The 23,384-nt window shown below is 34.5% G+C and overlaps 3 protein-coding genes across 3 annotated transcripts; 2 read left to right on the plus strand and 1 right to left on the minus strand.

The window, feature by feature from the left end:
- Positions 1-363: 363 nt before the first annotated feature.
- On the plus strand, positions 364-6,263 carry LOC107434076 (mannan endo-1,4-beta-mannosidase 2). The gene is made up of 6 exons (XM_025067322.3): positions 364-850; positions 1,137-1,738; positions 2,699-2,896; positions 4,313-4,435; positions 5,033-5,244; positions 5,556-6,263. The coding sequence occupies exons 2-6, from the start codon at positions 1,352-1,354 to the stop codon at positions 5,959-5,961; spliced, it is 1,326 nt and encodes a 441-aa protein (XP_024923090.2). The 5' UTR covers positions 364-850; positions 1,137-1,351; the 3' UTR covers positions 5,962-6,263.
- A 591-nt stretch (positions 6,264-6,854) lies between these two features.
- LOC107417790 (uncharacterized) lies at positions 6,855-8,308 on the minus strand. Its single transcript, XM_016026437.4, has one exon. The coding sequence runs from the start codon at positions 8,058-8,060 to the stop codon at positions 7,293-7,295; it is 768 nt and encodes a 255-aa protein (XP_015881923.3). The 5' UTR covers positions 8,061-8,308; the 3' UTR covers positions 6,855-7,292.
- Positions 8,309-15,960: 7,652 nt separating this feature from the next.
- Positions 15,961-21,416, plus strand: LOC107417807 (putative ubiquitin-conjugating enzyme E2 38). Its single transcript, XM_016026459.4, has 6 exons — positions 15,961-16,307; positions 17,428-17,970; positions 19,178-19,241; positions 19,589-19,728; positions 19,809-20,120; positions 20,874-21,416. The coding sequence occupies exons 1-6, from the start codon at positions 16,230-16,232 to the stop codon at positions 21,117-21,119; spliced, it is 1,383 nt and encodes a 460-aa protein (XP_015881945.2). The 5' UTR covers positions 15,961-16,229; the 3' UTR covers positions 21,120-21,416.
- Positions 21,417-23,384: the final 1,968 nt, after the last annotated feature.

The following is a 23,384-nucleotide window of genomic DNA, read 5'->3' on the forward strand; positions in this document are numbered from 1 at the left end:
AAAGTAATTCAATGAACGAGGAAGGTACAAGATACATACCAGGAAATTGTAATTTATCTATAAACCAAAACATTTGAGTTGACTAAATAGCTCACTTATTCAACAGTCCATCGATTCAATCCAACCATTTCTTTCCAAAATTTTGTAATTAGGAAGAACAAAACTATACAATTTTGCCACCCAAAAAAAGAGAAAATAAAACCACTTTCTCACCAAAATACCTAACGAGTGGTGTTGGAAAAAAACAATTCATAAAAACATATCCCAATGAATTGTAAAAGGCCAAAAAAAAAAAAAAAAAAAAGAGGGGTTAGAATTTTTATTTTTTTCTTTTTTTCGGGGGCTCTCTCACATGGGGCTGTTTTAAGATCCACCACTCTTTGGAAATCTTTGTCTGTCTTCAAACAAAACACTAAGAAATAGCCTAAGAAAATCACATTACTGCAGTATTTATTTACAATAATAATTGACTCATGAGTAGTTTATGATATTCTCACTTTCTCTCTCTCTCTCTCTCTAACTAGTTCATTATTTTTTTATTATTTTTATTAAATCAGTAGAAAGAGAGAAAGACCGAACCTAGTTGCATCATCATATTATATATATATATATATATCAAGATTCAGAACAGCCTCGTTGATTACAAAATTATACTTGTAGAAAAGCTGTGAGATTCAGGACCCCAGATCTAATTAACCAAACAATCTGATACTTACATTACACCACACACCCACCACCATCTCCACCTCCGCTACCATCATCTATCTATCCCTCCCTTCACTGTCCACCCCATCCATCTTACCCATGAAATTTTTTGACTGCTTCTAATAGTATACATCAGACATGTTAGGTGTGCTTTTTTTGCTCTCTCTTACACATTGACTGAGTTTTTCTCCTTTTTTCTTTTTTTGTTTTTTTTTTTTGGTCTAAAGCTTCCTTCTGCATCAATTTGCCTTGTATAAATAAACTTCTGGTACTTGGGGAAGTTAACCTACAGATCCATCCTCCTCAAAAACTCTTTCAAAGATACAATTTTTAGATGCTTTCTGATATGCGTTTTTGGTTATTGTTTTGAGCTTCATTGAGGATTTTTCTTTACTGGGCTTTTTTTTTTTTCCCCTCTTTCTTTCTCAAAGTCATTGGTTTGCTTTTTGGGTAACCCTTTGGAGAAAGAGATCTTGGCGTCCTGAAGATTGGGAATTGGTGGTAGTTCCTTTTCACATCTGCCTCAGAAGTGCCAAAGTCTTATTTTTTGGGGGAATTTATGGTTTTGAGAGTTTCTTTGAATACAGCCAAAAGGGTATTACGACTCTTTCCAATTTTTGTATAATTCGGGTCGTTCTTTAGTTTAATGCGCTATATTTTGCATAAAAAAAAGAAAATGGTAGCAGGAAATGGTCTGTTTTACCCAATTTTTGGGTTTGCAACATGTGTGGCTTTCATCTACATGTCTTTTGGGGACTTTAGGCTCAGTTTCAAAGAAGAACCAAAGTGGGATTTTGTGAAGAGGAATGGAACTCAGTTTGTGTTGGATGGTAAAGCTTTCTATGTTAATGGTTGGAATTCTTACTGGTTTATGGACCATGCTGTGGACGACTTTACTAGACCTCGTGTTGGGGCAATGCTACAAGCCGGAGCCAAAATGGGTCTCACCGTTTGTAGAACTTGGGCTTTCAATGATGGTACCTACAATGCCCTCCAGATTTCTCCTGGCAAATTCAATGAGAGAGTTTTCAAGGTATCAACAACATTATTGCTTTTCCATACTTTTTGTCCTATTTGCTGATTTTTCGGAATCATAATATGGCAGTTTCTAACGGCCAGAGGAAAAATAAAGAAAAGACAGAGAATTCTGTTTTCTCCTTGTTTGCTTGGAGTAGAGTCAAAACATTTGCTTTTTACATGTTTGAGTTCTTAGATCTCTAAGTTGAGTAGAGAGGAAATATTAATGATTATAAGTTGAAAACATACTCGATTCTTGATGAAAGAGCTATCTAAGAAGGCAGATGATTCAATCATGTTGAAAAATAAAATTTATTAATGATTCTGCTTTCGACTAGAATAACTAATTTGTTGTTGATTTATGTACTATGGCTATTTGGTAGTGGAAGTAAAACAAAACAAAACAGGACGGAAATCATAAACGTGTTTTGACATCTTTAAAATCTAATGCAAGTTGAATTTACAATTTTTCTTGTAGAGTTTCTTTTAGAAAATGGTAAATGAAAGGAGTATAATTAAAAAAATATAAAAATGGACGATACCATATGGCGTTTCTTCAATTTTGTATTTATCCTGCTATGGTTGTAAAGTTAAACATAAATAATTGCACCATAGTAGTTTAATTGACGACTGTTTCATTTTGATTCTAAAAAATTCTGGTTTAAATTTTTTAGCTTCCTCTTATTTTCACGGGTCAATTTTAAGCCTCTTGGATTATCAGAATGTCAATATTCCATTCTTGTTACTTATGCCAGTTTGAAAATGATAGTAGTTATTTTTGCTTTTGTTAACCACTTGCATGAGTGGCTATAGAGTGTTAAAGCTTTATATGCTTCTGGACAACATGATCATGGGCTATTCATTCTGTCATTAGCAAGGGCTTCTGTTGCTTAAAATCTGTGTAGGGTATCTATTATTATATCATATGGTATGTATATAATTGTTTTGGTTTAAGCTGCCACTGGTTGTTTGGCAGGCTTTGGATTATGTCATTGCGGAATCAAGACGGCATGGCGTCAGGCTACTTCTTAGCTTAGTTAATAACTTGCAAGCATATGGTGGGAAGACTCAGTATGTGAAATGGGCATGGGAAGAAGGCCTTGGTTTAAGCGCGTCTAATGATTCATTCTTCTTTGATCCATCCATTCGTACTTATTTCAAAAGTTATGTCAAGGTATGTACTGGTATACTTATTTTTTTCTCAGAAAGAAATCTTTCATACTCTATGTTTTCTAGTCACTTAAATTGCCAAAGTATGACGAAACTAGGATTTTCTTTTTGAAATGGCTATAAGCGGGCTTCTCATATGCCTTATACTACTGTTTTTACTTTTGATGGAGTGCAAGCACCACCATTGAGTTTAGGGATAGAAGATTAAAAATAATAACTATAATAATACAACCAGCAACTGAATATATGAACCATTGAAAATTGCTACTGCATAAAATGAATTTAAACACTGCTCCCTATTAAGATCAGTATCTTCAACTCTTAAAAAGCACTCCAAAAGTTTTTTTGGTAATTTCCTCCCAAAACCTTGGGAGTGATAGAACGGCCCTAGTTTAGATTTGACACATTCCTGAATTCTCTATTGGTCCTCTTTTCTCCATATGTGGTATATGGATCCTCCAAAAGTTAGTGTACCAATCACTGCCTTCAAGCATTTCCCTTTTACAAATCAATGATGGCCTTTTGTTTTGAAGAACATTTATCAAGCATTCCTTCCATGCCTCCCGTACTTCTTCACTGTATTTAGCAGTCAAAAAACAGATCTCTACATGATTCCCCATCCTTCATGCAAAGATTGCTAGTTTAGGCCCTAACTTAATTGTTATCCCCTTTTATGCATCAATTACTGCCAGCCAAGTTAGAAAATTATGCTCAGGAGTAAAGTTAAGATGCATACAAGTTTCATATCAGTCTTCTTTTCTGCTTTATCTGTTATCTCCTTTCAAGTTCCTTTGCTAGCGAAAGTTTCTTTCTTTCTTGTTCATCTTACTTAACCTTTAGCATCCTGCTGTGGCGCTTCATTCTGTATATAGAGTCTAACAGGAAATTTCTCTGGTCCAAGAGACTAGAAAGCAGAGCCACTAGTAATTATTGCTCCTTGATTCTCAAAAAAAAATAATAATAATAATTATTGTTGCCTTGTGAAACAAGTCAATATTTGGTGGTAGATTATGTGTAATTTTTTGAAATGAGGTATATTTGCAAAACTTATAAGAGAAAGAGGAGTTTAATTAATTTACCCAGAACAAAAATTCAAGAAATATAATGTTTGCCAGGAAAAATTGATCCCCGCCCCAATTTCATCTTAAAAGAATATGTTTATACTGAAATTTGTGGAAACTAATGAAGAAACTACACTGACATCTCTTAATTTCTAGCCTAAATAATTATCGTTCATGTTGGCAAATGATAAGAAAGATAATGAATCCTACTAATACCCAAAAGTATGTTTATATAATTATGTTCTTTTACTGATTTATCTTCCCTTGTATAAAATGTACCCTAGTATTTTTTAAGGTTATTTTGTGTTCTTCAGTAATTTAAGTTCTTAATCAATTCTAATCCAGTTTCTTTTTTACAGACTATCCTGACAAGGAAGAATACTTTCACAGGAATTGAATATAGAGATGATCCCACCATATTTGGATGGGAGTTGATCAATGAACCCCGTTGTCTAACAGATTCTTCAGGCGACACTCTACAAGTATGAAGTGATTCCTCAAACTGGTAGCTTAGAAGTGTCAAATAAAATTTTCTTTATAAAAGATCAAAGTAGACCTTTCAAGTTGCTTAGCAATATGATTTTTCAAAATATTTGATTGAGTTTCTATTGTTGCTGTGGTACTAAAGTTGAAGTTTATCCTCATTTCATATTACTAAGATCTATACACGTTATTACTTCTTGATTCAAGGTGTTAGCTAGGAGACTAGGACAACCCTCATCGGTTGGTTGTGGTTAATTTTAAGTGTTGCTGTCCTGCATGACATTTCTTTGGCTGTTATCATGTTGTTGAGGGTCGTTCACTCACTTTTGCTCCACTTTTAGAGTCTTTTTGTTTTTCATGTCCTTTTCCATACTATTTTTTTTGAAACAGAAAATCTCCAATTGTAGCCCTGGTCAAACACTCAATTCTCTTGTTTTTAGTAGGATTTAGGTGAAAATAGAAAACACTGTTGGTACATATATATTGTTTGTTTGGAAAGTTGTAGGAAGACAGAGGATGCATTCCACAGGGAGAATGTAGTTATGGTTATTCATTGATATGTGAGTGTGAATTAAATGTATGGCATATACTTGCAGGATTGGATAGAAGAAATGTCAGCTTTTGTGAAATCAATTGACAAGCATCATCTAGTGACAGTTGGTCTAGAAGGCTTTTATGGTCCAAACAACCCTAAAGGTTCCACTGTGAATCCCGAACAATGGGCATCTCTTCTTGGATCAGATTTCATTCGAAACTCAAAAATACCAAATATCGACTTTGCCTCTGTTCATATCTACCCTGACCATTGGTAAGCATTGTATGATGGTTAACTCTTGATCACTAAAGTCTGTATATTAATCGTAATCTAAGGGTTTTAGTATATTAATCCTAATCTAAGGGTTTATATCTGAAACTAAAACATGAGCAGGAATACATCTTGAATGTAGTAGTTCTCACACCTAATCTTACTGGTTAAGCATAAATTACTTGCCTCGTGTAATGATGCAAAATTGACTGCAAAAATATTTGAATCTGCTTTAGGGTTGCTCCGAGAGGTTCTTCATATTTCTTTGGTTGTATATCTAGCCTATATTTAACTTAGACTTGTGTATTTGGTAGGTTTCATAATCAAGATTTTGAAGACAAACTCAAGTTTCTCTCCAAGTGGATGCTTTCTCACATTGAAGATGGTGACAAAGAACTGAAGAAGCCTGTCATGTTCACCGAATTCGGTTTGTCAAATGAGAACAAAGACTTTGAACCGTCGCAGCGGGATATATTTTTCAAAACTATTTTCGACATCATTTACAAATCTGCTAAGAAAAATGGATCTGGTGGAGGTTCTTTAATCTGGCAACTTTTTATTGGAGGAATGGAAGAGTTCAACGATGATTTTGGAATTGTCCCATGGGAAAGACCATCAATATATAAACTGATAGTGAAACAGTCATGTAGGTTGGCTAGAATCCATGGACCTATTCAACAAGAAGCAAATTTGAAACAGTTATGTAATCAAAGACTGTAAGTGTCTCAGCCCATCAGAAAATTTCATTTCTTTCCGAAGCTTAGTGGTTTCTTTCTTATGGTTTGATGGTGCTGGAAGGACAGAAAAAAGGTGACCTATATTTTGTCCAAGCTTCTTGCATCCACGCACGTGCCCAAGCAGATTAAATGATTTAGATGAGTATATATAGTATTGTTTTGAAGCAATGTTTTTAGAGCTTGTCATAAATATATATATATATATGATTTTACAACAAGGATCCATTGTAATAGTATATTTTGTGGTTAATAAACAAATTAAGCAAGTAGTGTTTGTAGAGGTAATTCTTTTCTTGTTTTTTCTTTTCAATAGAAAAGTCATAACGTTGTTGAGTGGAAAGGAACTGTACAGTGTTTGCTGATAATTGCATCAGTCCTAAAACCAGAACCAGAACCAGACAAGTTTGATCTCGTATCCTTGACATCAAAAGATTAGAAAAAGCAAACAAAAACATGTGAAAATTGACAACAAATGTTACTGTACATTTACCCATGGCATAAAACTTTATTTTCTTATTTTTACACACACAGATATATATATATATATATATATATATATATAAACTTTATTCTGGATTTTAACCATTAATTTTTAGGACATAGATTGTCCGGTTTATGTTACAAAAGATTATTGACCAATGCGTAAGTAAGTTTTTCAATGACAAAAATTGAATTTGATATTTGTACCTGCCCTTGCATTAGCTGGAGGAGTTTCAACTCACATAGTCAAGAAATCCAACATCTCTTGGCATAATGCACTGTACAATCATTTTAATGGAACCCACCTTGAATGACTGACCATTAGGATTATTAGAAGCTACATAGAAACAGAAAATCACGGAAATGAGTCTTAAAATTGTCCCCGGACGTGAAGACTGATGAAAACTTTGATGTTCAATAGATTCAATAAGATAGAACGACCAATAACAAATAATAGACCATGCCAAGCTTGTCTACAAGCAGCACCCTCTTAAAGAGGATTTTAAGTTTTAAGATGAAGCACACTAGTTCATCATACATCACAAAGACACTAATTTTCTTTTATGCATGTTCAGATTTGCCCACAAAATCAAGCCAGCTCAAACTTGCCCACGAAAATCAAATCCAATTCATGAAACACAGTAAATTTTAATAAGAGAAACTTGTAGCTTCATGAAATAAAATTAGCTTCCATTTCTATACCCAAATACAAAATCCTTAAAACGAAAAACTACCTAACAAATGAAAAAAAAAAAAAGAAAAAAAAGAAAAAAAAGGGGTTCTATTTCACTCTGTAACTACGTAGAGATTATCCCCCACCAAGATCTCAAATCTTCACCCACGCTTTGCCAATCTTGGCGAAGTTCTTACTCTACTCACTGCAGGAGACGCATTTCCTCCATTGCCTTGTCCTTTGCTTCCACCTCCTTTTACCCTTTTGCCCTTGTGAGTCGACATTTTTACTTCCTCAACCACCTTCATCACAGTCTCAGTGACTTCATCATCTTCCTCCGTTTTCCGACTCCGGGTCCTCGAAGCCATTCCTTCAGATCCACCACTCAAACCCTTCAATGGGCTGCCTTTCCCTCTCTCAGCCTCCGAAGCGACCCTATCGAAATCATCCCAAAGCCTCTTCACCAGCCTCCTCTTAACCCCACGACTCGGAGCGACCACACCCACTTCCTCCTCCTCCTCCTCGTCTGCACTGCTATCGTCATCATCCTCGTCGATCAAAGCCATTAATCTCCGACGCTTCGTGGCCATCGGGGCCGCAGGGGGTGAAATCGAGACGGCCCTCTTGCTGTCGGACATACTTGAACCCGACCCGATTGAGGAACCCGCGACAATTTTGCTCCTCTTCGCGAACTTTTCGCGCTCGGCTTGGAGCTTTTTGACACTGCCCTCGATGCGGCCTTGTAGACGGAGGCGCTTGAAGCTGAGTCCGCCCATGGACCAGTGAGCCTCGCTTGCCCACGAGAGGAACGGGTCGAGAACAGGGACGGGCGGGTCGACCCGCTCGTCGTTGAGCTTGACATCGGTGTAGATTCGAGGGCGAGGAAGGCTGGTGCCATAGAACTTCCCTGGACCCAAAGGTACTACCATGGCGGACGATGCGAGGGCCAGAGGTGGTTTGGGATTTCGGTGGGAAATTTTGACAAACAGATAGTGGGCAATTTTTCTCTTTTTTTTTTTTTTTGGGAGAATTGAAAATGGAGAAGTGTAAATCTTGATTTTTAATCGAATTATTATATAGATGGGTTTTCTTTTTGTGGCGGGTTAGATAATTGGCGGGAGGTTTTGCCCGCCAGAAAATTTTGGCGCCGGAAAGAATTGAAATGGGTTTGGGTTGGTGGGTTCGGGAATGCTTGAGCCACGTCAACACTCATTTTGCGGGGGCCCACCACATGCTAATCTGTCTACATGTCAGAATAACGTGGCCCATTAAGCAATTATTAATTGGAAATTAATCTCTATAATATGATGGTTTGCAACCAAATTATTGCAATGAACTATATACTAATCGGATAATGGAAAAGCCTTGATTCTTGTTTTAAAAATAAAAAATAAAAAAAATGTCATGAAAATGTTAATAGTTAAATTTTGCTGCAATTTTGTTGAAAATTTTTATATGAAATCCATAAAAATTTACAAAAACTAATTATTGTATTGATATTTTTGTTTTATTCTATATATTAATTGAAATAAATCATTAGGAAATATGGCTTGAGACTATAATTAGAGCACAGAGGTTTGTATTTAAAGCATTAGTAATTCAACTTTCTTTTGTTGGTCAATTTGAAAAAAAAAAAAAAAAAGAATATTCATACGTCTAATGCAATGTTAAAATCATTAAAAATATATATTCAAATCTTGAGTTCGATAAATCCCGTTTAAATCTCCATCTATTTATATTAAAATAATTACAAACTCTGGCCAAAAGAAAATTTTGGAAAAAACCTTACAATTCAAGAAAAATTAGGATCCTAGCTCAGTAGCACTCAACTTGATGGCCTCCATCTTACCAGTTCAATTACATGAATAATTTATCTAAAATTAAAACCGGAACCTCATTTGAATTATCAAATAATAATAATAATAACAATAATAAAGAAGCTTAATTAATTTGTAGGATTTGTGAATGTTCTTTAAAGGGCTGTTTGTTTACATACTTAAAGCGCCCACTAGAATTTAATCCAATAATTAATTTATATGATTCATATTTTTGTTTTCAACATAACGCCGCAAATATTATAAAACTATTACCAATGATGTATACTTGTATAAAAACATTTATACGAAAGGCATTAAAATTTAAAAATAAAATAATTAGTTTGCCGATAAAAATAAGTTTGAAAGGTTGAGTTCTTTTGAAATAATCTAATAGCAAAGTCTTTACTTTCTTCGTAAAGATTCAAATTTAAATCACCTACCTCCAATATAAAGGGAAAAAAATGTTTGAATAGTTTCTGAAGAAAAAAAATTAAGTTTTATATAAAAACGAATGTTTGTATTATATAATATAGTTTGAGCTAGAATTTCTTCAATGTGAACTATGGAAGTGACTCTCTTGGCAACTATAATAGTTTAAGCAAATTTTAAATGGTCTTGGATCTATTGGTTCTTTTTAATAAAATTTTTTATATCATATATGTTTTATATGTAAGCTCCATATAATTTTGTGAAAGAGAGCCATATCATCTTAAAAGCTTCTAATTATTTTTGAAATAGTTGAAGAAGATAGAGATTATCTAATTGAGGAAGACCTTTTTTTATTTTTTATTTTTGTTTTTATTTTTCTCTAACTTGGACCAAAGGCAAGAAACTATATTAATCTTTCATGAGAGGATAAAACCCCTTTACGATCATCAATTACAAACTATTTCACTTTAACAGGAGCAACATCAAGGATATGTAGACCTAATTATTTTTGAAATGGTAAAGGGAGGTTGTTAACCCCTTAAGTATTCGGATAGGGACCAAGCATGGAGGCCATGAGCCATGTTTAGGTCTTAGGTGTGCCTAGGTGGTTGGCACTCGACATTCTTGCGAGAAAATGAAGCTATGTAGGTGGCATGGCGTGATGCAGCAAAGAAGGCATTGGGTGGATGCCTCGGGCATGACAAGATGGTACATGATGGATTTTGCATCGCGGGTAAACAAGACTAAAAACCATATATGCACGAGATGATGCCAATGATTGGACGAGTAGTCAACAACATGTACGATGAAGTGCATGTGGCCGAGAGCCAAACAAGGTGTGCATGGGAAAGCATGCCTACGAATTGCACCAAAGTGGGCATGACAAGCCAAGGAAGGTTGTGTCATGGTGCGTGGCTTAATGGCAAGTGTAAGCAGCGAGTGAGGTTACAATGCATAGCAACAAGCCTGAATAAATCCAAGGTAAGCATGCGGAGACGTGAAGCTGCTAGGTGCGAGGAGGCACTAAGTTGCACACTTGCAATGGCGCGCATGGCTGCTTAAGTTATGCACGGATTCGGCTACTAGTGATGAGCACGCACAAAGGGGCAAGAAGACCATAATTTTTGGGATTGCCAAGCACACAATGTGGATAAGGTTAGTTATATTTGTTGGATAGGCTTCATTTCGAAAATGGAACTAAGATAATGGATAGGTTGGATTTTGAAATGTGGCTAGGATATGGATTTGGCTGAAATTCAAAAGGTGGTTGCAAGCCTTGATAAGTGGAGATCAAGGAGGATTGTTGCACCCCTATCCTGGTTCGAATTTGAAGGTGAGTTTAAATTCGAAAGAGATGAGTTTAAATTCAGATGGACATGGGTTTGAATTAAAAAAGGATGAGGATATGGCCAAAGAGGATACGTGGCATGGATGGATGTATGACATGTGGCAGGTGGTCATGGGGCGGATAACTACTAGAGTTAGGTGGCGCGAGGTTACTTGTTTGAAGAGTCCTGCACAACTAGGAGAGTAAGTTGTAATCCCATGCAACTAGGGATAAGGATTAGTTGCTATCCCATGCAATCAGGGATGTTAGTTGCACTCTACTTGTATATATAAAAGTAGAAATGGGAACATGAGACACGAACTTCATAATTCAACGTAGTAGAGAAAGAGGGTATGGTGATCTATATGATAAGGCTTTGTAATCCTTGTTTTCTTGAGTTAATAAAAAAAGGTTGGGACAAGGGAGTAACCTCGTAAACTGTGAGTCCTTTGTGATTGCCTATACACTCTGTGTGTGTGTGTGTGAGTGTGCGATGAGGCATACTTGACCTTCGGGTTGTGTGGTTGTGTGAGTGTGAATGGTGGTGGCGCACTGAATCTCGTAATGGACTTCAAGTGCTCAGAACCTAATGATGGACTTCGAGTGTTCGAAAGTAGGATGTCGTAGACGGGATATTTCCTAACAATTTGCCAAGGTATGCTACACTTGATCGGGGCCATATGGTTGGTCCAGGTCTCTTGTTAGATTTACATGCTAGGCCTTACTCGACGGATGGAGCATGGTGTAGGCATTTTCTACCGGCTCCTGAGGATGGGGATATTTGGGAGACAAAAACTGAAGGAAGGACGTTGGGACATTTGGATTTTCATCCTACGACGAGGGCGTTGTCAAGCTTGGGTGGGGGAGGTTTGTTAGCCCCTTAAGTATTCAGATAGGGACCAAGCATGGAGGCCATGAGCCATACTTGGGTCCTTGGTGTGTCTAGGTGGTTGGCACATGACATTGTTGTGGGAAAACGGAGTTGTGTGGGTGGCACGGCATGACGCAACAAGGAAGGCATTGGGTGGATGACTCTGACATGGCAAGGTGGTGCATGATGGACTTTGCATTGCGGGCAAACAAACCTAAGACCGTTTGTGCACGAGATGATGGTAATGGCTGGATGAGCAGTCAACAACATGTATGAGGAGATGCATATGACCAAGGGCCAAACAAGGTGTGCATGGGCGAGCATGCCTACGAATTGCACCAAAGTGGACATGACAAGCCAAGGAGGGTTGTGTCATGGTGTGTGGCTTAGTGGCAAGTGCAGACAGCGAGTGAGGTTACAACACGCAACAACAAGCCTGAATGGATCCAAGGCAAGCGTGCGGAGACGTGAAGCTGCTGGGTGCGACGAGGCACTAAGTTGCATATTTGCGATGAGGTGCATGGCTGCTTAAGTTATGCACGGGTTGGGCTATTAGTGATGAGCACGCACAAAGGGATAAGAAGGCCATAACTTTCGGGATTGCCAAGCACACAATGCAGATAAAGTTAGTTATATTTGTTGGATAGGCTTCATTTCAAAATTGGGACTAAGATAATGGATAGGCTGGATTTTGAAATGTGACTAAGATATGGATTTGGCTGAAATTTAAAAGGTGGTTGCAAGCCTTGATGAGTGGAAATCAAGGAGGGTTGTTGTAACCCTTTCCTGGTTCAAATTTGAAGGTGAGTTTAAATTTGAAAGAGATGAGTTTAAATTCAGAATGAGGATATGGCCAAAGAGGATATATGGCATGGAAGGACGTATGACATGTGGTAGGTGGTTATGGGGTGGATAACTACCAGAGCTAGGTGGTGCGAGGTCACTGGTTCAAAGAGTTTTGCACAACTAGGAAAGTAAGTTGTGATCCCATTCAACTAAGGATAAGGATTAGTTGTTATCTCATGCAATTAAGGATGTTAGTTGCACTCTATTTGTATAGATAGGAGTAGAAATGGGAACATGAGACACCAACTTTATAATTTAACCCAGTAGAGAAAAAGGATATGTTGATCTATGTGATAGGGCTTTGTAATCCTTGTTTTCTTGAGTTAATGAAAAAAAAGTTGGGGCAAAAGAGTAACCTCGTAAACTTTGAGTCCTTTGTGATTGCCTATACACTCTGTGTGTGTGTGTGCGTGAGTGTGCGGTGAGGCATACTTGACCCTCGAGTTGTGTGATTGTGTGAGTGTGCTTGGTGGTGGTGCATGGAACCTCGTGACGGACTTTGAGTGTTCAGAACCTGGTGATGAACTTCGAGTGTTCGAAGATAGGCCAAGGTTGGAGCCTCGGGCTGAAAGTATGCATGTGTTGTACATAGTTTCCGCTGTGCCGATTTGCTCTATTGACGTGCAAGGTGTGTGCGTGGGAAGGCTGACTAGAGCTGAAGCTCTAGGCCATACAGAGGCGAGAAAAATTTTGGGAGGATTCCTTACCCCTATGATAGAGGCTTTCAACCCATTAGAATGCATTCGGCATTTTCATTTATAGAAGTACTCCTATTCGCTTATAAGCACTAAGGTGCCCATAACTTAGTAAAATATGTTTCTAACTAATAGTTTTTAGATTATCGGGCCGTTAAAATTTATAATTCATTTAAACCTTTTTCTTCCGTATAATTTATAATTTGCATTCACTTTTTTGTATACGATTTTCATATGTATTTGTTCAATGGGATTCAAAGTATACCATCCAAGGTTTTTATTTTTTTATTTTATTTTTTTTTAACAATCTAGTAGTAAAACCATTATTTATTCAATTTATTTTTTTTAAGATAATCTAACAATAAAATCATTAGTTTTCTCAAGAAGCTTCGAATACGGGGAAACAATCTCTAACTTTGTGCAATGTCAAAATAAAAAGTAGCTGAATATAGTAAAAATAGAAATTGTTGAGAGTTTGTTTATAAATCATTCATTGCATTTGCACCGAACCATCTATACATAATTTTATGTAAAATTTCTCCTTACAAATCATTCAATGCAATTTTAATTGGTATTAGTTAGATGTCGTTTGGAAACATAATTAGTTTTTAATTTTTAATTTTTCTTTGTAATTGTGTATAATTTACTTTTATGAAGTGTTAAATAGTGATAGTTTGAATTTGTTAGTAATTTAATTAGTTATAAAGTTAAAGGAAAAAAAAAAGAATATATAAACACAAACTTTTCATCATTTACAATAATTTTTTCCCTCTCTAATGTCCTGAATTTATAATTTTCTTCAATATCTTGAATCTATTCCACCTAAATATAAGTGTAAGTAGTTTATCAACTGAATCAATCTCGTATAAATGCAAACTTGAGTGCAACTTTAAATTGTGTGTGTGTTTTTTTAAAATATTATTTATCACCGTTGATAAACGATTACTAGTGGAACTTATAAATCACAATATAAATTATTACCATTAATAGTTCATTTTTAAAGTTTTAGTATAAAAAATAATAAAACTAATGGTCTAATTAAGATTTATTACATAAACTAGTGATTATCATAATTGGTGACAAATAAATTTTTTTTTTCCAAATTTTTAATTGTTTAAAATGTCTAATAAACTCTAATTAATATTTTACATAAGCAAATTATACACAACTACAAAAGAAGAACAAAAAGCCAAAAACTAAAAACTTAAACCTTGTTTGAAATAATTTCTGCTACTTTTTTTGCTTCTTTATAAATACTTTATAAGAAAACTGCTTTTCCTTAACTACATTTAGAAGTATTTTTGAAGGCCTAAAATACTTTGAAAATTATCTAAACATTCATAAAAGTAATTTTTGAGTCTTAAAAGTTGCTTTTAGCTTCCCAAAAACTATGCTAAATAATGCCCTACTTTGTTACCTAACAACAACTTAATTTTTAATTTTTAAAGGAAATAAATGGGAATAATGTTAGAGTGAGCTATTGTCATTAAAAAAAAAAAAAAGTGATACAAAATTAATTAAAAGGAAAAGCAATAATGTTAATGGTCATTAAAATATTTGGCATCAATCCTTTATAATGTTTGTAAATGATGCAACATTAAATCAAATCCGTCTATCTCCTTAATGTAGGAATGGTAAATTTGAACATGAAAAAATTTGACTTGACCCGATAAAACTCATCTCAATTATAGTCCGATCTGATTCTTTGCTAATCGGGTTTTACCTGAATCGCCCAATGGGTTGCCCGCCCTGATTTCCTCTTAACTTAGTTAAAATGTGAATAAAACTTTTTTTTAAAAAAATATTATATTTTTTACAAACATATTTAGGTAGTTGATGAATTTTCTTGAACTTGACTCAACTAGGATATAAAATTATAAATACTTGACCCGATTCGAAATCCAATTAAGGTTGCACATACCAAACTTGATTGAATTAGATTTTTCAAAACTCCTTATCTGACCCGATCGAATTGCCATCCTGCCTCCACATACCGTAACTCTTTAATTATTGAAATTTATTATGTGAGCAAGAATATATTCATAAGAATGAGAATTTTGTTTTGATTAAATATTATTTAACAATTAAAAAATTTTGAAATTAATGTTGTATTATTTACAAAATTTGAAGGTATTGGTATTTAAATTTATACACCAAATAATAACATATCATTGATTTGCATTGAATTTTAACTTATCATTTTAAATATTGTACTCACGTAGCTGATATTAAATTTTTAATTAATAATAATGAAAAAATTATTTTACGATATCACAATAAACAGTTAAATAATAAAAAAGAAAAAAATAAAAAAAATTAGTTTTAGTGAGCATTTTTATTTATATTCAAAAAAAGATTAGTTTTAGTGAGCATTTTTATTTATATTCAAAAAAATACAAATTCAAATTATAAAAAAAAATGTTTTTGAATAGGTTATAATTTAAATAAATTGAAAAAAAAAAAAAATCCCTAACCTCCTCGTACAACCAAGAGGAAGTAAAAAATCAGAGCGATTTGGTTTGAACCAATCAGATAGCAGTCCAGCGCGAAACAAATATCTGTCTCTCAGCAAAACAAATATCTTCTCGCACTATTCACTACCTGCGGGACCATGCAAGCCTCCTCCCCACTCTATATTCCGTACGTCTTTTCTCATGCAATTCCCCCTCGTACTTTTATGTTCATCTACAACCAATCCCACCTTAGTCCATCTAATTTCCACCACTTGTACATGTCCACGTCATATCACGACTTATTTTCACCTTTCAAGAGCTTAGAACGATGCGGGTTTCCGATGAGCCTCGCCGCATAGCAGTGTATACTAGAGTCTCTCACAGTTCGTCTCACTTCCTTACTGCGTACGATAGCGAAACTTACCTAATAAGGCGCCAATTACTCTCTCACTCTCTCTTCATTTTCTCTCTCTAAAAAAAAAAAAAAAACCGTCTGAGTGGTAGAAGAAATTCAAAGACTTTTTTACATTTTTTTTTGTTTTTTTTGATCGATCACGTCGAATTTTGTTACAAGTCCGTACACACACACACACACTTTCTCTCTCTCTTTCTTTATTTTCTCTCACTAGACTACTTGAGAAAGTCGAGGAGGTCTGGGCTATGGATCTTGATATGGCGGATTGTGCTTCCGAAGAACTTTCTCCAGCTTCCGTCTCCAAGAAACTCAAACACAACGAGGTATTTTTTTTTATTATTTTTTTCTTCTTCGATTAAATTTTTTTTCCCCTGAATATGGGGTTTAATTTTGACCCTTTTTTGGGGAAAAATTCGGTTTTCTGTCTGTTTTTGTTGATGATCTGCGATGTCTTTTTGTTTTTTTTTTTTTTAACTTTTCCGATCAATTTTGATTTGGGTATAATATTTGGTTTGAGCAAGAATTTTTATGGGCTTTTTTTTTTTTTTTTTTTTTTTTTAAAAATTTTTGGGTGGTTCAATGTAATTGATATGGACTATGGGAGTCAATTTTTCTTTTTTGGCAGTTTGGACATAAATGCACATGTATAATATTTTTTTATTATATTACACATATATATATATATATATATATATATATATATATATTTTTTTTTTGTGTGCCGTTTTACAATTCTGTTTTTTTTTCCCACTGGTTTCTCAGCAACCAAACGCATTATGTTTGCCAAAATTGCATGACTCTTTATTTAATTTAATTTCCTGAAAGTAACATGCCTAGCTTTAAATGTATAAACAAACTTTTCCCAATTTCTAGGGCAAGCTTTATAGCTTAATTAAGTTCGAATAGTGCTGCAAAAATGGAAGGAAAAGAATCGTAATTTTAATTAAAAAAAAAATACAGTTGTTAAACATGTTTGATGAATGGACTTTTTTACAATGGGAGATTATAACTGAATTTGGGACTTAGCACCTGGAGGATGCGTATGATATCTTTTCTGTTGCTGAACAGTATAAAAAGCTGTTCTTCATTTTATTTCATTTTCTCTTTAAGCAATCTTAGCTGTCAGGTGGTTTTCAATGTGCTGTAGTCTACTTTATCATTCATTTTTCTTGTTGCTTTGTTGGGCCTTTGGATGTTTTCCCCTTTTTATCCTTTCTTTTTGATGGGATTTGCTTATCCTTAAATAGGGTAATAGAAAAAAATGAACTGATTGATTCTTTCTTGTCCTACCTATGTTATAAAAAAATAGGACACTTAAAATTACGTCGTTAATGCGCTTTTATATGGTGCCCCAAATGGGGCCTTTGTTTAATATGCTACACAATAGAAAATGGAAGGTTCTATTTGTTCTCTATAAATTGTTGTTGTATTCTTTTTTTACAGGATAGTTTGGCTTGTGAGCAAGGGAATTCTTCTGGAACAGCGGGCTCTGTTAGTAGTATCAATCCCCTCAAGAGTTTCACATCTGATTCAAATGATATGAATAATCTGAATGCTTCCAGTTCTGATTTGTCATATCATGATGATGAGGATGGTGAAGAGGCTGGTGATGATGCTGACTATTTTTCTGAGTATGATGACTATGACAATATTTCATACAATGATGAATACACAACTTTGCAGTCTCAATTTGATCATGTGGATTTGCCTACTGGAGTAGAAGTCTTACTTCCATGGTTGAAAGATCCAACATCAAGTGAAAATATATCAGAAACAAAGACCTTAAATATTTCAGATCTTCCTGAAAGCAAAAAGACAGAAGTAGCCGCATGTAGTTCAAATGCTCATGCTGCGTCAAGTTCTAATAACAGAGTAGAAGAGACTGAAGATGATGTTATGCAAAAATTTCAACATTTTAAGCACTTTGATGTGGTGGATGACTTTTCAGATCACCATTATAGCCGCATGGGCTTTTCAGATAAGCAGGTGAAATTAATTTCTTGGAGTTCTGCTTCTTGTTCCCCCTCATAAAATATTCACGAGCAAGTTCTTGTGTGTCTTATTCATCTTTTTCTTTCTGTATTTCCCTTCTTATCTATGTGCATATGGTGTGCACATTTAGACATATCTTATAAACTTAGATACCTCGCTTTCCTTAAAAATCGAGGGTAGTCCTCTCACAAAGGTTGGAACCCCACAAAATGGGAGGAGTTGGACTGTATGATTTATGCATATTACTCTTTTTGCCCGTGTTGAGCTCCTTCTAGGTTAAGGATGAGGTTGCTGTTAAGATTACACAAAAATGAATGTTAAACTCTATTGAGTTAGTTTGAACATAGTTGAGTCCATCACCTTGCAGTTTAAGCTCTGGGGAACAATGGTTAGTCATTGTATCATAACCTAGTTATTTACCTGGTCTTTTATTCAAGTCCTTCTAATGCCATGTCTTGTTAGATTAAATTCTTGGAAATATTGGTATCTTAATATTGAATATAGTTGTCAATGGACATGGTTAAGCTTTTGGGAATATTGGTATGTTAACAGGATGGAAAGTGGGTTGTAAAAGTGCAAATAAATTAACATTAATGGAGGTTAAAAGGATTCTTACACAACACTGGCAAAATAAATTAACATAAATGGAGGTTTGAAGGACTCTGGAGGTTTGAAGGACTCCAGAGATGGAATCAGACTGATTCACTAAATGCCTTTCTGGATATTCCTCAATGTCCTGGCTATTCACAAACACAAGACTATTTGTGAAGTGAGGATCTAATACGTTAAGTTACTATCAATCCTAAAAAGTTAGCCATTAGGAGATGAACTCCACTATAGGCCATCATAACCCACCATAACACCTATTATAATTTATATATAACAGTAAAAGTTGATGGAGATAAGGAGCTCTAAGAGTTAGCTTTTGATGCGAACTTCCTTTGATTTTCCATCAATATATAAGTAGACAAACGTAAAATATCTACACCTCTTAGTCACATTTATGGTATTGAAATTTCCATCATTGTGTTTTTCCAAAATCCATATGTCCGTTTATTACAAACACAATTTACTTTTTCCATGGATTTTTTCATCCATGATATTGAGGCTGGTCTATATTTGTGTTAATGTCCATCTCTTTTCAGATATCATTCATATGTTTGTCATATAAGCTGACCTATACTCTTCTGTTTCCTAATAGCCACCGAAAAACTGGGCAAAGAGAATTCAGGAAGAGTGGAAAATTCTGGAGAACGACTTACCTGGTGGGTTCTAATAGTTTACATATTATTTTTATGTTTTTATTATATTTTACATAATTGTGATATAATTCATGAACATATTGCATAATATTGGAATGAAAACTGAAATTTTACTAGCATTTCTTTGGATGACAGGAATTATGTTGTAAGTTAAAAAATTTTAATTTTTAAGCATTGTATTACTGATTTTTTTATATTTCTTTGTTCACTCCTTGTTGCTACCCTTTTTTTCTGTTAGCAAAATTCTCACTTCAGCTTAATTAGAGAGTTGCTTTCACTTCTCAGCTAAAGGCATTAGTTGGCTTAGAAGACTCTCTTTGTCACTCACATATCCAATTTTCTTTCTGCAGATACTATTTATGTCAGAGTTTATGAAGCGCGAATGGAACTTCTCAGGGCAGTAATTGTAGGACCTTCAGGCACTCCTTACCATGATGGTCTTTTTGTATTTGATTGCCTCTTTCCTACTGAATACCCTAATTCTCCACCGGTATGCACTTGGATGTAGTGTCTTACTCTCAATAAATATCTCTTACTGTCTATAATTGAAGTTGGCTTTTCTTTTTTCAGATGGTGTACTACTATTCGAGTGGTCTACGACTAAATCCAAATTTGTATGAATGTGGGAAAGTGTGTCTCAGTCTTTTGGGAACCTGGAGTGGTCATAATAATGAAAATTGGGTTCCAGGGAAGTCGACCATGTTACAAGTTTTGGTCTCCATACAAGCACTTATTCTAAATGCAAAGCCCTTCTTCAATGAGCCTGGGTATGATAGGACATATACTGGAGCAGATGGGGAGAGTAGATCTAATAAGTACAATGAGGATGTCTTTATTCTATCTTTGAAGACAATGGTGTATACCCTAAGGAGGCCGCCAAAGGTATGCTTACGGAAACCAATTTAGGTCTGAACTGGGCATAGACATATCTAATATGGGGTTTGTAGAATTATGATGAGAAGTATTCTAGTACTGGAGTGTGTTTGATTTCATGCATATGTTCTTGCACATAAACTATGTACTAGGTATGTTTATAGGGTGGCATGCTCTGAAAATTATCAACTTGTAAGCCTATGAAATTGTTAGATTGTGGGCGTTGATGATTACTGATTTGATGTGCATGGGAATTCTGTTCATTATAGAAACTTAAGTGGCTGAAATCTCGAATGTGTTCTCTCATTTTTCTTTTCGGACCAATAAACTTGAGCTTGATTTTCTGATCACTCTATGATCCTTGCAATAGCTTAAGTAGCTGAATGGGGCTGCTTGGCATGTTTGGTAATTTTTTATTTATTTATTTATTTTTTATTTTCTGTTAAAGTAGTTACAGGTGTTTTTTTATTCATAATAACCTGTAACCCACAATCTTTTTGGTTGATGTATAAAATTTGTTCCTCTATTAAAATAGAGGGCCACTTTAAGAGAATTTTCTCTTTGGAAGTCTATATACAATGTTTGAATTGGTGCCACAACCAATATGATTTTACTGTTTCCAAAGTACTCTTTCGCACTATTTATATGGAAATCATGAACAACTCCACAGATGGAACCATGGACACTGACAGTTTGTTATTTGGTATTTTTGTACATTTGAAGTGTTTAAGATATAACCTAACTAATTCCATATGCTTGCAGCATTTTGAGGACTTGGTTGCGGGTCATTTTCGCCAGCGGGCACACCAGATTCTGTTATCATGTAAAGCGTATATTGAAGGTGCTTTAGTGGGATCTAATCTCAATGATGGAGCGGGGAATCAAGTTGTTCCAGATAGTAGTACTACAAACTTCAAAGTGTCTTTAATTAGGATGATGAATACGCTTGTCACGAGTTTCACCAAAAATGGATCTACAGACTGTGAGCAGTATAGACTTCCAGGCTAAAATTGTGTTTCAGGAACAAACACCAACGGAAGTCAGTAATATACATAGACATATAGGTGAGGAAGGAGCGATTCTTGAAACCTGCATATAGGGGTTGTGTCTTCCACAGGTGTTAAGGTTATCATTGATTTTAGTTTTGGACCTTTTTCCTTTTAAGTACAGTCAAAGTTACCTTCTGGATTCCAGGTAGATGTAAGTGTAGTACTATGACCTGGACGATAAAAAGTTTTTAATCAGACTTAAAACTGATTTGAGCATTGCTCTAATCTAAATGAATGAATGGTTTTCTGAATATTATATATGCTCCTGGAACTATCATATAGAAAATTTAGGAAAATGGTTGGGACACTTTTGTGCATTGTTATAGATAAATGTTCTATATTCTCTTCTTGCGGAAAATCTTTAACTAATTAAGTTGCAGGACCACATCTTGTTATGATGCACCAAATTTTGCATCTTAGTTTTGTTCTTGGTAATGAATATCGAGTGGTACGATTTTATAGTCATGAATTGTTATTAGGTTCACTGTTTTTTTTGGGTCCTCGTCGGAATGGCAGAACAAAAAAGTGGTAATAGTTATATACTTTTTGTGCAGAGAGTTTTTGGAAACATGAATTCGTTTTTCACTATCTCGTTCTATAGAAGGATGGGTGTGAATCGAAAAGAAAACGCGTTGAGCAAATTTGTTTGTATTTTATCTTTTCTATAATTCGTTATTTGTTGAGATTTTACTTATTTATGTATTAAGGCTGTATTAATTTGTTAAACGATTGCTGTAAGCGATACTAGTTTGAATACAAAATTTGACAAACAAATTTGACGACAATGGTTATCGTTAATCTTATCATTCCTGTGGACTTGAATAACTTAAATATTTTGTAAGCATTAATGAAGGATAGAGCAATGAAATAGAATTTAATTTCCTTTCATTTTTATCTCCAATATAAAAAAATTGGGATAATATCTCCTTTTCTTTCTTTTCATATTATTCATATGAAAAACATTAATATTGTTGTTCATCCTCATTGGTGGTTATTACTCATAATGGGACTGCGGCTATGGTAGTGTACATGCAAATGTTACAGGTTGTCATTTTCCTTTTTTAACTTTTTTATTTTCATAATGTTAAAATGCAATTAAATAAAAATCTACCATTGCATAAATTAAAATGAAGTTGGTTTGATTGGTAAACTACTCACATTTATGAGTAGAAGATTTTGAATAAAGTGAGGTTAGTTTGATTAGTAAACAACTCACATTTATGAGTGGAAGATTTTGAATTCAAGAAGTGATGATTATCATTGCTGATAAGAGGAGCCCTTTTTTATTTTTTATTTTATTTTTTTATTTTTATTTTTATTTTTTGGGCCACTTTGCATGCCTTCTATTTTGTTATTATCTTATTTTCTTTTATTCCCACTATAACATTGGAAGAAATATCTGGACTTCAAAAGAAATCCCTAGTTCACTAGTGTCAAATTGTGGAATTAAACATTTAGTATAACATGTAGAAAGTAGGTCATATGTAATAATGTAATCATTCCTCGGATGCTCTCTCTATTAAAGTGGGTTGCATATTTAACACATTTTGAGTGCTTTTTTTAAATGCAATTTGAGGCCTCAGTGGGAGGGAGGAATATAATTCTTCAACCCTTTCAGGAGAAGCAGGCAAAGCCTCAAATGTAGTAGCTTTTTTAAGACCCACAGATTATATCCACACAGTCAAAATTCGTTTATGTACTTTTGCTTGTATAATTGGTTGAAATATTCATAAAGAATATGTGGAATAGCACATGCTTATTTCTTTTCAGTTGAATATAGCTTTTTGTTATAGGAGCTGCTTTAACGATAGAAGTGGTCATGAGTTGAAGCTTTTTGAAGCTTTGCCAAAATCTTGTCAATATAAATAAATATTGCAGAAGCACGTATTTGGCGCTAATTTAGAATACTGAAATAACTTTATGGTGATTTGAGTTTGACCATGGTTTAGAAACTGTTTTTTTACAGAAAGTTAAACTGGGGTTCTTCATTCAAACTTGTTCTTAATTTGTGACCATAACCATATGAAAAGTGACCTTTATTAACTAAAACATATGGTATAGTTGTCTGTTTTAATTTATCTTCAATAATCTCTTGTTATTTTCATTTGAAGTAGAGAAAAATTTGGACGGAATTTCAAATTGAACATTTAACTAATACATATATATGTACAAATAATTTGTTTTCACTTTTTGTAACTAATACTTTTAGCTACAGAATGCAATA

Source organism: Ziziphus jujuba, chromosome 4 (genome assembly GCF_031755915.1).
Source record: "Ziziphus jujuba cultivar Dongzao chromosome 4, ASM3175591v1".
Lineage (NCBI taxonomy): Eukaryota > Viridiplantae > Streptophyta > Magnoliopsida > Rosales > Rhamnaceae > Ziziphus > Ziziphus jujuba.

What these genes read in the sequence shown, in the direction of transcription:
- LOC107434076 (XM_025067322.3), top strand. Translation starts at nt 1,352, where the DNA reads ATGCGCTATATTTTGCATAAAAAAAAGAAAATGGTAGCAGGAAATGGT. An exon ending in TCAATGAGAGAGTTTTCAAG is followed by an intron (nt 1,739 to 2,698) that starts GTATCAACAACA and finishes GTTGTTTGGCAG; the next exon opens with GCTTTGGATTATGTCATTGC. An exon ending in ATTTCAAAAGTTATGTCAAG is followed by an intron (nt 2,897 to 4,312) that starts GTATGTACTGGT and finishes TCTTTTTTACAG; the next exon opens with ACTATCCTGACAAGGAAGAA.
- LOC107417807 (XM_016026459.4), top strand. Translation starts at nt 16,230, where the DNA reads ATGGATCTTGATATGGCGGATTGTGCTTCCGAAGAACTTTCTCCAGCT. An exon ending in AATACCCTAATTCTCCACCG is followed by an intron (nt 19,729 to 19,808) that starts GTATGCACTTGG and finishes TTCTTTTTTCAG; the next exon opens with ATGGTGTACTACTATTCGAG. An exon ending in CCCTAAGGAGGCCGCCAAAG is followed by an intron (nt 20,121 to 20,873) that starts GTATGCTTACGG and finishes ATATGCTTGCAG; the next exon opens with CATTTTGAGGACTTGGTTGC.
- LOC107417790 (XM_016026437.4), bottom strand. Translation starts at nt 8,060, where the DNA reads ATGGTAGTACCTTTGGGTCCAGGGAAGTTCTATGGCACCAGCCTTCCT.